General features: G+C 43.2%; 2 protein-coding genes across 2 annotated transcripts in view; both read right to left on the bottom strand.

Moving 5' to 3' along the window:
• Nucleotides 1-15339, bottom strand: part of LOC141073676 (uncharacterized) — a 502533-nt gene that overhangs the window by 262254 nt on the left and 224940 nt on the right. The window lies entirely within an intron of this gene.
• The window catches only part of LOC141070474 (uncharacterized), a 79314-nt gene continuing 65777 nt past the window's right edge, over nucleotides 1803-15339 (bottom strand). The window contains 1 exon segment of the mRNA XM_073559491.1: nucleotides 1803-2530. Within this exon segment, the coding sequence (XP_073415592.1) occupies nucleotides 2040-2530 (491 nt within the window). The 3' untranslated portion in view covers nucleotides 1803-2039.

Below are 15339 nucleotides of genomic sequence, written 5' to 3'. Positions count from 1 at the left end.
CTCTGAAATGTAAAGTGCTGCGGAATATGTCCGCGCTATAGAAATAAAATGTATTATTATTATTAATAGATCACAGACTGCACATGAGTCAACAGTGTTATGCATCAGCAAAAAAGGCAAACACAGTACTTGGAAATATTTAGAGAAGCATAGAGTCTAGATCTAGAAGTAATTATCCCCCCTCTACTCCTCCTTGGTCAGGCTTCATCTGGAATATGGTAACCAGTTCAACGCACCACATTTTAAAAAACACATTGAAAAACTGGAGCAAGTTCAGAGAAACGCTACCAGTACGGCGAGCGAACTGCAAACTATGTCCTACGAGGAACAAGTAAAGAATCTGGGATTGTTAAGCTTGCAAAAAAGAAGGCTAAGAGGATGATCAATCCCTTCCTACAAATATCTGAAGGGTTGTCACAATGTAGAGGGATCATCCTTATTTTCATTTGCACACGGAAACACGAGAAGCAATGGACTGAAACCAACAAGGAGAAAATACAGATTAGATAATATAAAAAACTTTTTGATAGTGAGGGTGATCAATGAGTAGAACAGGCTGTTCAATGACAGTATTCTAACAGAGGCTGGAAAGACATCTATCTGAGATCGTTTAGTGAATCCTGCATTGAGCAGGGGGTTGGACAAGATGACCCTGGAGGTCCCTTCAAACTCCAACATTCTCTAATTGCAGGGCACTGATGGGTTTCAATGGCAGCCAGGGGTCTGCCGAATACCCCTGTGCCTGCCATGTCTGTGCTCCACTGAAGTTCCATCAAAAAATGGAAATGGTGAAAGTCAGCAGTAGCTTCTTTTTTTTGCATTTGGATTGATCATATCCCAATTTTATACGGAGATGCTCTACTTTTACACAGGCAATTTGGCTAGCTTAGGTTTCTGTCCCCTCCGGTTTGCGTGTTAGGAATTATGAATGATCTTATCAACGCATCTTATGAAAAGTTTGTTTTCAGATTTCTGCATTTTAGTGCCAGAAATGTTAAATATCCCGTCCATGTCTCATTGAATTCAGCTGGTAAATATGTTCAAATGTATAAAGTCCTAAATATTGATAGGAAATTCACTTATAAATTTGAAAAAGTACGGTGTGCATGTGTCTAAATCATCACTGCGCTGAAATCTAAATCTGTGCATGCGCAGCCAGCAGTGCTCGTCCTCAGATCTCGGGAGACGAGATCTAAATCTGAGCATGCGCCGCCCCCCAGCGGCCATTTTCCCAGAGGCCACTGCATCGCTGCAATGGAGATACGAGTGCTTCCGGGCTGTGACGAAATGCCGGAGGAGCCCCCCACGCTGCACAAAGAGCCGCGGCCCCCCCAGCACAGAGAGCCGCACAGAGCACCGCTGCTGCAATGAGGTAATAGGGATACTTCACTTACACCTTCCCGGTGAGGCGCCCCCTCACCTCGTCATTGGAATCACTCCCCCCCACCATATGCGGTGACAACACATTGCTCCGCACCCTCTCTATAAGACGGCACCCGGCGTATAAGAAGACTTTAGATTTTAACTGGAAAAGTTGGGGGTCGTCTTATGTACCCAGTCGTCTTATACGCCAGAGAAAACGGTAATTTATTATATGAGCTCTGCTCTCAATGCAGAGTGAGTATAAATTGCTGTGAGCTCATAATCGTAATACCTTCAAGCTCATCTCCACACAGGCAGTCTGGGAGAAGGAGTAGTATTTCACAGGTGACAATGCTATAATAGTAGGAGAGCTGATAGAAGGATTTGTAAACTAAACTGTACTGACTTCTTATCAGAGATTAATCTAAGCACACATGAAATGTTTAAAAGTTGGACTTTATTGTGTAGAAATAGCAAAAGAAAGCCATAAAAAGAGATGCTTACGTTGCATACATGTTACTATTGATCAGTTAGTAACGTGAATTGCATTCCCTTTCTTTCGCAGGCTACAACACTTAAATAATTTTAAAAAGAAAATGACTACTTCACTTTGCCAGTTATCTGATGTGCAATAATACTTGGTGTGTTAAACATTAACCACATTCTTAAAATGAAAATTACTTTTCCCCTTTGTGAATTCTCTTATGTCTAATAAGACTTGAATTGTGTGTAAAGCATTTTTCACATTCTGAACATGAATATGGCTTCCACCCTGTGTGAATTCTCTGATGTACAACAAAATTTGATTTATATGTAAAAGATTTTCCACATTCTGAACATAAAAATGGCTTCTCCACCATGTGAATTTTCTTATGACCAAGAAGATTGGTTTTTGAAGAAAAACATTTCCCACATTCTGGACATGAAAATGGTTTCTCCCCTGTGTGAATTCTCAGATGTTTAATAAGATTTTCTTTTACTCTAAAACATTTCCCACATTCTGGACATGAAAATGGCTTCTCCCCTGTGTGAATTCTCAGATGTTTACTAAGGTTTTCTTTTAGTGTAAAACATCTCCCACATTCTGTACATGAAAATGGCTTCTCCCCTGTGTGACACCTCTGATGGATAAGAAGAATACATTTCTTTCCAAAACATTTACCACATTCTGAACATAGAAATAGTTTTTTTGCTGTGTTCGTTCTTCGTTTTTCACTACCCCTTCTGTTTTTTTTATTTTTCTTAACAGTCTGTGATGAATTTGAAGATTGGAACTGTTGTAAAGGATCTGATGATAAATCTTCGCTATGCAGAGCTGGAGATAAATCTGGGATAACTGCATGCTCGTCATAGGTATCTTGTGTTACATTACGATTATGTGCAGCATTATCTGGAAATATCAGTTCTGCCTCTAATCTGCTGGTAGAGTCATCTGCCAAGAATAAAACTTTATTTAACATTTTTCAATAACAACCCTGAAATAATACTAATTATAATATTTATACATTTTATAACATTCTATACAAATTATACTAAAATTCTGTTCCGTTATCAACTGATTAGGGCAGCACAGTTCTTTATTGATGGAGTTTTAGTGCGTTCATCGCCAAACTTAAGTGAAATATGAAATCTTTATATTTAGTGAAATATTTAGAGGAGATTTATTAAGGTCAGACTATAAAAAATATACAATTATAGCAACATCGAAATGCAGTTCAACTCAACAGATGAGCAACGCAGTCTTAGCTGTGTGCGACCTGTGCGGTTGTGCTGTCCGTGTATACCATTGCAAAGAAGCTTTGTCATTTATTTATCCATATGTGAAATCCCTGATGACATACTGAAGGTGAAGACAGACACAAGGACCAAACACTGATGACACAATGATCCAAAACACTGATGACATCGGTACCATTTTTTACGCATGTGTTTAAACACAATGAGGCCTTATTTTGTGTATATTTTTCCTATGTGTATGAGTGTGTGTTTTCTATGTGTATGAGTTGTAGAAAAGCAGAAGGTAAGGTCCCGGATAGCAGTTATGTGTCACCAGAGAATTCAAGAGTGGGTGGACAAGCACCATAGTGTTAGTGCCAAAGCCAGATTGGGATTGGTGCTTCTGTAATGACTCACTGAGGTTTCTAAGTTTAACACCTACCCAATGCCCGTGTAGATGATCTTATTGAAAGGCTAGGGCCAGCTCGGTATACTACCACCCCTTGACCTCAAGAAAAGATAGTGTCAGATTCTTGTATCGAAGGAGACTAAGAAAAAGATGGCTTTCTCGTCGCCAAATGGATTTATCAGTATATCAGGTTGTCTTTTGTGTTGCAAGGGGTTCCGGATACTTTTCAAAGAGCCATTGACAGGGTCTTAGCCACCCACAAAAAGTATGTAGCTGCCTACTTGGATGACATTCAAAAGACAAAAAAAAAAACTTACTGGCACATCCAAACTAGTGTGAATAGGTGCATACCAAGAGGAGCTACCCCCATATACAATATACAAAGAAAGGTTTCACTCTATCATGCTAAAGCATGTCAATGTGGAAGATATGTAATTTGAATAGCAAAACAGCTTTGGAATATTAAGAAAAAATATACGAGACGCTTAGCACCAGGTGGTGATTTTAATTACAGTAGGTCCCTACTTACCCATAAATGCAGGCATTGCTGACAGAGGTGTACACATTCACCCAGGAATTCAGACATCAGCCTTAGAGAGGTATTCACACAGTGTAGGTACCCATTAGATTTGAGACCGCCTTGACGTTGGCGGGTGGGCAGATAATATTTGACCAAATTTTATGCTAAGCGTCCCATAAACTTTTTCCTAATATTCCAAAGCTGTATTGCTATTCAAGTTACATATATTCCACATTGACATGCTTTAGCATGATAGAGTGCAACCTTTCTTTGTATACTTGGATGACATTGTCATACTTTACTTAGCCAGGATTGGGGAAGTCATTTAACTAAAGTCTAGGCAATATTTGGTGCATTAAGGAAAGCTGGCTTTACTGTAAATCCAAAGAAATGTGCCATGGGGATGATGGAGGAAGCCAAATATTTGGGTTAACTGGTAGACAGGGGCGTGATAAAAACCCCAGGTAAACAAGGTACAGAGTTGGCCACCACCCCTCAAGAAAAAGAAGGTCAAAGCATTCCTGGGCATCGTGGGCTATTACAGGAGGTTTGTAAATAATTTTGCCATGATAGCAGCCACTCCAACAGATCTCCTAAAGGACACAAAGTCAACAATGGTTAAGCGGTCTCCAGATGCTGAGGGGGCCTTTTGGGAGCTACATGAGAATGCTGATGCCCTGTCAAGGGTTTACTGCTTGATGGCGCCCTGGCTCCTGGCTTTGGGCAGAGCAGGTGGGAATATGAAAAGTCTTGGATGGCAGGTATGTGTCACTGAGGTCGTATGGCCTCAGTGATGCAAGTCCCAGAAAAGAAAGCTCCGGTAACTATAAGTTACTGAGATGGATTTTATTGGATGGGATTTTGGAGCGTTTTTAGATTTTGGAACATTTATAAGATTATCTCAGCACAGGAACATTTGTTGTAAAGACATCCAATTGTGGAACTTATTATTATTCCATGATCTATTCATTAAAATTAAAGGGGTTTTCTCATGAACAAAAGTTAACAATATCTTGAATAAAATTAACTTTTGGTCATTGGAAAATCCCTTTAAAGAGTGGCAGCAATTTTTTTTGCCCCTTAAAGAGAACCTGTCAGCGGGATTTAGCACTGTAAACTAAAAGCATGGCCATAATGGCATTGTGATGCTGCTCAATCTGATAACTGACATAAAGAGATCCGCCCAGTGGCTGATGAATACTCGCCTTATGAAGTTTTCATAAAAGTTTTCATAAAACGTATTCTCTGCTTCGGGGCGGGACATGGGGGCAGGGTCTTCTTCCGGTTCTAAACCACCCCCATCAGCCTTCTCTGCTTCTTGTGGGTGCGCAGAGGGAGGACACTTCAATAAAATGGCACTGGAGGCGGTGCATGTTCAGATCGAGATTATGGTTCAGTTCAGATCCGAAATCTTGATCTGCACATGCGCTGCCGAAGGCACCATTTTATTGAGGTCCTGCGCACATACAGCACCGGCTCCCATTGCGTACGTGCCTACCCACACAATAATGGTGGCAGCACTCAGTTAGCACACAAGAATGCTTGGATAACACCTTATCAGAGAACGATTGCTCATCACAACTGGTTACTACTCACCTGAATCGCTGTCTGTAGGTATCTCCACTTTAATCCACTCATCATCCCTCTCATAAGTCCCCGAAGTATTAATAAAGGTCAGATCTTCAGTCTATAAAAAATATTGTAAAAGTCACAGACAGATGGAGAAGTTGTAAGAAATTATTTCTAAGAACAGAAAACATCTAAAAAATAAACATGACAACCACAAATGACAGCCGTAGATATCACATAGCTGCAGTTCTCCCGTATTAATCCAACCTGTCGGCTCCTAACTAACCAGAAGCCTTCATAACCAGAACACTGTGAGGTCAGACAACATCTAATGTCTATGATCAGCTTTGTCTTGTCATATCTACCAAGTATAAATCATACACTGAATGGTCACATTACTAGACACCCATCTAGTAGTGCGTTGGCCTTCAGGACCTCAACAATTCATTATCTCATCAATTCCAATAAGTGTTGATCATTCTGCAGGAATATTGACCCTTGACGACAGGATAGGTTTTACAGTTGCCAGACATTATATGGAGATACTGACCAGTCCTAAATGACCTATTCTACCTTTTCCTGTAGATTTACTAAAGGATTACATAGATCTGGGAACTGTGAAGACCAGAGAAGCAAGAAAAACTCACTGTCATGTTCCTGGAAGGAATCAAAGACTATATGACCATTGTGGGATCAATCACTGTGCTGATGCAATAAGGGATGAAATCGATTGGCCACAAGACCTACAGTGGGGGAAGTAAGTATTTGATCCCGTGCTGATTTTGCAAGTTTGCCCACTGACAAAGACATGAGCAGTCTATAATTTTAAGGCTAGGTTAATTTTAACATTGAGAAATAGAATATCAAAAATAAAATCCATGTCTTTGTCAGTGGGCAAACTTACAAAATCAGCAAGGGATCAAATACTTATTTCCCCTACTGTACGTAAGATCCTGTGCTGAAGAGTTGCTCAGTCCGACACTTTAATTGTAGCTGCAGCATTGTATACACACAATATTCACAGTATACTCTCAAAATTAAATTACCGTATCATTCGGACCATAAGACGCACTTTTTCCCCCTGAAATTTTGGGGGAAAATGGGGGTGCGTCTTATGGTCAGAATCTACTTACAAATCCCGTGGCGGCGGCGGTCCCGATGCAACCTCCCTTCCCAGGCTGGTGTGACAGAGGTGGGCCACTGCCGCCCCAGCACAGAGCAACACAGAGCACTGCCACCGCACCAGCCTGAGATGGGATTTCCCGAAGGCCACCGCACCAGCCTGGACCACCGAACGACCCCAGTGACCACTCCTTCACCTGTGCCAATCCATTCCCTGGTAAGCTGTTCGGACTGTAAGACGGATCCCCATTTGACACATAATTTTTTTTCCCTATTTTCCTTCCGAAAATTTGTGGTGTGTCCTATGGTCCGGTGCGTCTTATAGTCCAAAAAATACGGTAAATAAAAAAAAATTAAATTTGATCAGATCACTTTATATTTATAACTGATCAATGGAGTCTCTTTTCCACTTAAATTTCCATCCAGAGAAACTCCAACTGTAAATGGCCGGTGCCTGTAATAAATTGGCCATTCAGTGTATAATACTGGGAGATAAAACAACACTGAACACAAGACCTTCAGAGCCGTCTACACATCATTAGGAAGATCTCATGACACCTTATCTCCATCTACCTGATCTTCCTGAGGAAAATCGGGATCTTCTTCTGAATAGTCTTGTGAAAGAAGAGGACGGGGACATCTCTCTGCTGTTGTCCTCTCACTGGATAGAACTGGAGGGAACACATACAGGATTGAATTCATTCTTTACATACAGATAATTACAGGCCGTGTGTATTTAGTCCTGTCCATTACCTGGTGATGTGTGGGGCTGGGAAACCTCCATCATGACGTCCTTGTACAGATCTTTGTGTCCTTCTAAATACTCCCACTCCTCCATGGAGAAATAGATGGTGACATCCTGACACCTTATAGGAACCTGACACATACAATGATTCCGTCATCCCCGATCCCTCCACAGCGTTACTGTATAATGTCCCAGCATTCCCAGCAGTGTCACCTGTCGAGTCAACAGCTCAATCATCTTGTAGGCGAGTTCCAGGATCTTCTGGTCATTGATGTCCTCATGTATCAGGGGGTGAGGTGGAGGCCCCATGATTGGGCTCAGGAGTCTTCCCCATCCCTCAAACTCAGGGGCCTGACAGCGCTCACTAGAGGTCTTCTTCACTACTGTGTAATCCTGGTTATGGAGAGACACATTAATAAATCTCACTACAGACATTCCCAGAGTCCTCACCTCTCCAGTTCTGTCCATCTGTTATTCTCATAGATAAGAATGATGTAATGTGACGTCATCAGAATCTCTCACCTCTCCAGTAAGCCGGAAGAGGATCTCTAGGGTGAGGTGTAATATCCTTTCCGCTACCTTGTCCCTGTTCCTATCCATCCTTGACTGGTCAGTCAGGAGAATTCTCTTATATAGAAGATCTGCACTGAGAGCATCCAATATTGTGGGGACCTGAATGGGGAGAAGGTAACTTATAATAATAATAATAATCTTTATTTATATAGCGCCAACATATTCCACAGCGCTTTACAGTTTAACAGTTTCAAAACACAGGTCATAAGTAACAACGTTAAAAATACAATAATTAAAGCGAAATAAGACGACCCTGCTCGTGAGAGCTTACAATCTACAATGAGGTGAGGGAGATACAAAGTACAGGTGTGCATTTACAATTGTATATTTACAATGAAGGTCCAGCCATCTTGAGGGAGTGAAGGATGGATGGATATAGTCAATGGGCTACACACGCATACTTACACATAGAATGACTTTGATTAGTGAACGTGATAGGCCGCTCTGAACAAATGTGTTTTGAGTGAGTGCCTAAAACTATGCAAGTTGTGGTTAGTCCTAATTTCTTGGGGTAGAGCATTCCAGAGGATAGGAGCAGCACAGGAGAAGTCTTGGAGTCGGGAGTGGGAGGTACGGATTAGTGCAGAGGTTAGTCGAAAGTCGTTTGCAGAGCACAGCAATCGGCTAGGCCGATAGACAGAAATGAGGGAGGAGATGTAGGGGGGTACCGCACTGTGGAGAGCTTTGTGGGTGAGAACAAGTACTTTGAATTGGATCCTACAATGAATGGGCAGCAAGTGTAATGACTGACGAAGAGTACCGATTAGCCAGATAGACGACCCTGGCCGCTGCATTAAGTATGGACTGGAGAGGGGATAGTCGAGTGACGGAGAGGCCAATTAATAGAGCGTTGAAGTAATCCAGGCGGGAGTGGATCAATGCTACAGTGAGGGTTTTTGTTGTTTCCATGGTGACAAAAAGGGCGGATTCTAGAGATGTTCTTTAGGTGTAAGCGGCAAGAGCGGGCAAGAGATTGTATATGGGATGTGAAGGAGAGATTGGTGTCAAACATAACACCCAGACAGCGCGCCTGCTTCCGCGGTGTTATTGTGGTACCACCCACGGAGAGGGAAATGTCCGATTTAGGGAGGTTAGTAGACGGCGGGAGCAGAAGAAGTTCAGTTTTGGAGAGGTTGAGTTTCAGATAGAGAGTGGACATGATATTGGAGACTGTGGACAGACAGTCACTGGCGTTCTGTAGTACAGCGGGGGTAAGGTCGGGAGAAGACGTATATAGTTGTGTGTCATCAGCATAAAGATGGTACTGAAAGCCAAATCTGCTGATGGTCTGTCCAATTGGGGCCATGTAGAGAGAGAAAAGAAGGGGGCCAAGGACTGAGCCCTGAGGTACCCCGACAGCAAGAGGAAGAGGAGATGACGTGGAGCCAGAGAACAAAACACTGAAGGAGCGGTCAGAGAGATAGGAAGAGAACCAGGAGAGAGCAGTGTCCTTAATGCCTAGTGACTGGAGCCTAGAGAGTAGGAGATGGTGGTCAACAGTATCGAAAGCTGCAGATAGGTCAAGAAGAATGAGCAGAGAGTGGTCACCGTTACGTTTTGCTGTCAGACGGTCATTGGTCACTTTGATGAGTGCAGTTTCAGTCGAATGTAGGGGACGGAAGCCGAACTGTGAAGGGTCTAGAAGGGAGTGAGTGGAGAGGTAATGGGTAAGGTGGGACTAAACTAGGCGTTCCAAAAGTTTAGAGATGAAGGGGAGATTGGAGACTGGTCTGTAGTTGTTTGTGCAGTAAGGGTCGAGAGCGGGTTTCTTTAGCAATGGAGTAACAATGGCGTGTTTGAAGGATGATAGGAAAATGCCCGAGGAGAGGGAGAGATTAAAGATTGTAGTTAGGTGGGTTGTGACGACTGGAGAGAGAGACTGGAGGAGATGTGAGGGAATGGGGTCGGTAGTGCATGTAGTCGAACGAGAAGAAGAGAGGAGTCTGGAGACTTCTTCTTCTGTGATGGGATCAAATGTGGAAAGTGAGCCAGGAGAGATGCAGGAAGGGATGGTAACGATGTAAAATCATAAAGATCCTAAGTAGGAATAAAATTACTTGTAATAATAGGGGGAAACAAGATGATCTAGAATGTGTAGATAATGATATACCATACTCTTCTTGCACTTTGTCATACAGAGGGTAACACAACCAGCCGAACCTTTCCCAGAAACGCCTTAAGAATTTCAGATCCGTCAGCACTTCTGGTGGAGGAGATCAATGCAGGAAACATGAACAGATCTACAATACACGTTGCTTCTACTTGGGTCTGACCATAAAGTTTTCCTTGATGATATTTTACATAGGGTTTTTTCCAGACCCGTCATCACTGCCTTTGTTAAGTTAGGAGGAGGATCGCTAATCCAAAACGAAGAGAGATCCAGTTTTAACTGGCTGCAGCCCCGCCCCGGCACTGACTGACAGATCACTTAGCAATGCATCACTACAGATCTGGATGTCAGTCAGTGGCGTAGTTGAAGTCGGGCTCAATATGACATGAGAAGTTACTGAAACTGCGTCCCTATGATTGAAAGCCTGAGGCTGTTGAGAGGAATAAAGTTCATTTCCTCCCGGCAGTCCGGGCGCCGGTCAGGTCCAGAAGGCTATTGACCTGCAGATTTATCCCATGTCTGCAGGTTAATAGCTTTTTTTTACATGGCAGATTCAATTAATGGCCTTATACATTATTTAATATTTTCTCAAAGAAATCTCCCAGCGGAAAAATAGCACCACCAAACATATTTTTACCATCCTAGCAAACACCAAACATGACTATGATAAATCCATAATTCAGGGTGATATTACATTTCTGTGGTTTGCCGACAAAAAACATTGTGTTTGTAGACACAAAAACAATTACGGGAGGTTCCTTGACCACAGAAATATCCATTTATAGTTCTGACATTAACGATATGGCATGAAAGATACTGCGTTTCCATTGCCAAGTGAGGCCTGAAGTAGAAACATACTGCCTGTATGCAATTATCTTCTCCTGCATTGATTAGGACCTCTTTGCTAACGAGGATGTACTTCCAGACACTGTTAGCTGCCAGATGTCCCGGAATATTAGATTCTAATTGATCTAATCCGGACTTGGGCAAAATCCGGACCATTGGCTGTTCCAGTCCGGATAGAGGAAAGACACAGACAAAGGGCTGAAAACAGTGGCCCATGGGCCACTCCATGCCCTCCCCGCCCACCTGGGGCCCGATAATACCTGTATCTCCATCCTCAGGATGCAGATATCAGTGAATACATTGATGGAGGAGGGGGCTGCCGGCACCTTCTTCCACCAATCAGCATGTACGACTGAGACAACAGATACGAAGACATGTCTGAATTTATATAGGAAACTAATGAGGGTTCATACTGTATATAGGGGCTATGTGGGGGGGCTCACATTGTATATAAAGATTCTATGTGGGAGCTCATGCTGTATTCAGGGGGCTATGTGGGAGCTCACACTGCATATAGGAGGCAATGTGGGGGGATTAAATTGTATAAAGGAGGTAATGTGGGGGCTCATACTGTATAGACAGATTCCATGTGGTGGTTCATGCTGTATTTAGGGGGCTCATACTTTATATAGGGAGGTTATGGGGTGCTTGCAATGTATATAGGGGCTATGTGGGAGCTCACACTGTATATAGGAAGGCTATGTGGGTGTTTATACTGAATTTAAGGGGCTTTGTTGGGGTTCATTCTTTATATAGGGAGACTATGGGGGCTCACACTATATAAAGGGGCTACATGGGAGCTCACACTGTATATAGGGAGGCTATGTTGGAGCTAACAGTGTATATAGGGAGACTATGCAGGGGTTCATATTGTATATGGAGGGCTCATACGGTATATAGGGAGGCTATGTGGGAGCTCACACTGTATATAGGGAGACTATGTGAGAGATCACACTGAATATAGGGAGACTATGTGGGGGTTCATACTGTATATAGTGGCTCATGATGACTATAAGAGGCTATGTGGGCGCTCACACTGTATATAGGAGGCTTTGTGGGGCTCACAATGTATATAGGAGGCTATTTGGGCACTCACACTGTGTATAGGGAGGTTATGAGAGATCATACTGAATACAGGGAGGCTATGTGGGGGTTCATACTGTATATAGAGGCTCATGATGACTATAAGAGGCTATGTGGGAGCTCACAAAGTATAAAGGGAGGTTATGAGAGATCACACTGAATGTAGGGAGGCTATGTGGGGGTTCATACTGTATATAGTGGCTCATGATGACTATAGGAGGCTATGTGGGCGCTCACAATGTATATAGGGAGGTTATGAGAGATCATACTGAATGTAGGGAGGCTATGTGGGGGTTCATACTGTATATAGTGGCTCATGATGACTATAAGAGGTTATGTGGGCGCTCACAATGTATATAAGGAGGTTATGAGAGATCACACTGAATGTAGGGAGGCTATGTGGGGGTTCATACTGTATATAGTGGCTCATGATGACTATAAGAGGCTATGTGGGCGCTCACAATGTATATAGGGAGGTTATGAGCGATCACACTGAATGTAGGGAGGCTATGTGGGGGTTCATACTGTATATAGTGGCTCATGATGACTATAAGAGGCTATGTGGGCGCTCACAATGTATATAGGGAGGTTATGAGCGATCACACTGAATGTAGGGAGGCTATGTGGGGGTTCATACTGTATATAGTGGCTCATGATGACTATAGGGGGCTATGTGGGAGCTCACAATGTATATAGGGAGGTTATGAGCGATCACACTGAATGTAGGGAGGCTATGTGGGGGTTCATACTGTATATAGTGGCTCATGATGACTATAAGAGGCTATGTGGGCGCTCACAATGTATATAGGGAGGTTATGAGCGATCACACTGAATGTAGGGAGGCTATGTGGGGGTTCATACTGTATATAGTGGCTCATGATGACTATAGGGGGCTATGTGGGAGCTCACAATGTATATAGGGAGGTTATGAGAGATCACACTGAATGTAGGGAGGCTATGTGGGGGTTCATACTGTATATAGTGGCTCATGATGACTATAGGGGGCTATGTAGGCGCTCACAATGTATATAGGGAGGTTATGAGCGATCACACTGAATGTAGGGAGGCTATGTGGGGGTTCATACTGTGTATAGTGGCTCATGATGACTATAAGAGGCTATGTGGGAGCTCACAATGTATATAGGGAGGTTATGAGAGATCACACTGAATGTAGGGAGGCTATGTGGGGGTTCATACTGTATATAGTGGCTCATGATGACTATAAGAGGCTATGTGGGCGCTCACAATGTATATAGGGAGGTTATGAGCGATCACACTGAATGTAGGGAGGCTATGTGGGGGTTCATACTGTATATAGTGGCTCATGATGACTATAAGAGGCTATGTGGGAGCTCACAATGTATATAGGGAGGTTATGAGAGATCACACTGAATGTAGGGAGGCTATGTGGGGGTTCATACTGTATATAGTGGCTCATGATGACTATAAGAGGCTATGTGGGCGCTCACAATGTATATAGGGAGGTTATGAGAGATCATACTGAATGTAGGGAGGCTATGTGGGGGTTCATACTGTGTATAGTGGCTCATGATGACTATAAGAGGCTATGTGGGCGCTCACAATGTATATAGGGAGGTTATGAGAGATCATACTGAATGTAGGGAGGCTATGTGGGGGTTCATACTGTGTATAGTGGCTCATGATGACTATAAGAGGCTATGTGGGCGCTCACAATGTATATAGGGAGGTTATGAGAGATCATACTGAATGTAGGGAGGCTATGTGGGGGTTCATACTGTGTATAGTGGCTCATGATGACTATAAGAGGCTATGTGGGCGCTCACAATGTATATAGGGAGGTTATGAGAGATCATACTGAATGTAGGGAGGCTATGTGGGGGTTCATACTGTGTATAGTGGCTCATGATGACTATAGGAGGCTATGTGGGAGCTCATAATGTATATAGGAAGCTATGTGGGCGCTCACAATGTATATAGGGAGGTTATGAGCGATCACACTGAATGTAGGGAGGCTATGTGGGGGTTCATACTGTATATAGTGGCTCATGATGACTATAAGAGGCTATGTGGGCGCTCACAATGTATATAGGGAGGTTATGAGCGATCACACTGAATGTAGGGAGGCTATGTGGGGGTTCATACTGTATATAGTGGCTCATGATGACTATAGGGGGCTATGTGGGAGCTCACAATGTATATAGGGAGGTTATGAGAGATCACACTGAATGTAGGGAGGCTATGTGGGGGTTCATACTGTATATAGTGGCTCATGATGACTATAGGGGGCTATGTGGGCGCTCACAATGTATATAGGGAGGTTATGAGCGATCACACTGAATGTAGGGAGGCTATGTGGGGGTTCATACTGTGTATAGTGGCTCATGATGACTATAAGAGGCTATGTGGGAGCTCACAATGTATATAGGGAGGTTATGAGAGATCACACTGAATGTAGGGAGGCTATGTGGGGGTTCATACTGTATATAGTGGCTCATGATGACTATAAGAGGCTATGTGGGCGCTCACAATGTATATAGGGAGGTTATGAGCGATCACACTGAATGTAGGGAGGCTATGTGGGGGTTCATACTGTATATAGTGGCTCATGATGACTATAAGAGGCTATGTGGGAGCTCACAATGTATATAGGGAGGTTATGAGAGATCACACTGAATGTAGGGAGGCTATGTGGGGGTTCATACTGTGTATAGTGGCTCATGATGACTATAGGAGGTTATGTGGGAGCTCACACTGTATATAAGGAGGTTATGAGCGATCATACTGAATGTAGGGAGGCTATGTGGGGGTTCATACTGTGTATAGTGGCTCATGATGACTATAGGAGGCTATGTGGGAGCTCATAATGTATATAGGGAGGTTATGAGAGATCACACTGAATGTAGGGAGGCTATGTGGGGGTTCATACTGTATATAGTGGCTCATGATGACTATAAGAGGCTATGTGGGAGCTCACAATGTATATAGGGAGGTTATGAGCGATCACACTGAATGTAGGGAGGCTATGTGGGGGTTCATACTGTGTATAGTGGCTCATGATGACTATAGGAGGTTATGTGGGAGCTCACACTGTATATAAGGAGGTTATGAGCGATCATACTGAATGTAGGGAGGCTATGTGGGGGTTCATACTGTGTATAGTGGCTCATGATGACTATAGGAGGCTATGTGGGAGCTCATAATGTATATAGGAAGCTATGTGGGGGCTCACACTGTATATAGCAGGCTACGTGGGGCTTGTACTGTATACAGGTTGGTGTGTGTGAACTCACTGTATATAAAGG

This window comes from Dendrobates tinctorius, unplaced genomic scaffold, assembly GCF_039654945.1.
Source record: "Dendrobates tinctorius isolate UK_male_01 unplaced genomic scaffold, ASM3965494v1 ptg000014l, whole genome shotgun sequence".
In the NCBI taxonomy this organism is placed as follows: Eukaryota; Metazoa; Chordata; class Amphibia; order Anura; family Dendrobatidae; genus Dendrobates; species Dendrobates tinctorius.
The sequence above is the reverse complement of the archived record's forward strand: the minus strand, read 5'-3'. Positions and strand labels throughout refer to the sequence as shown.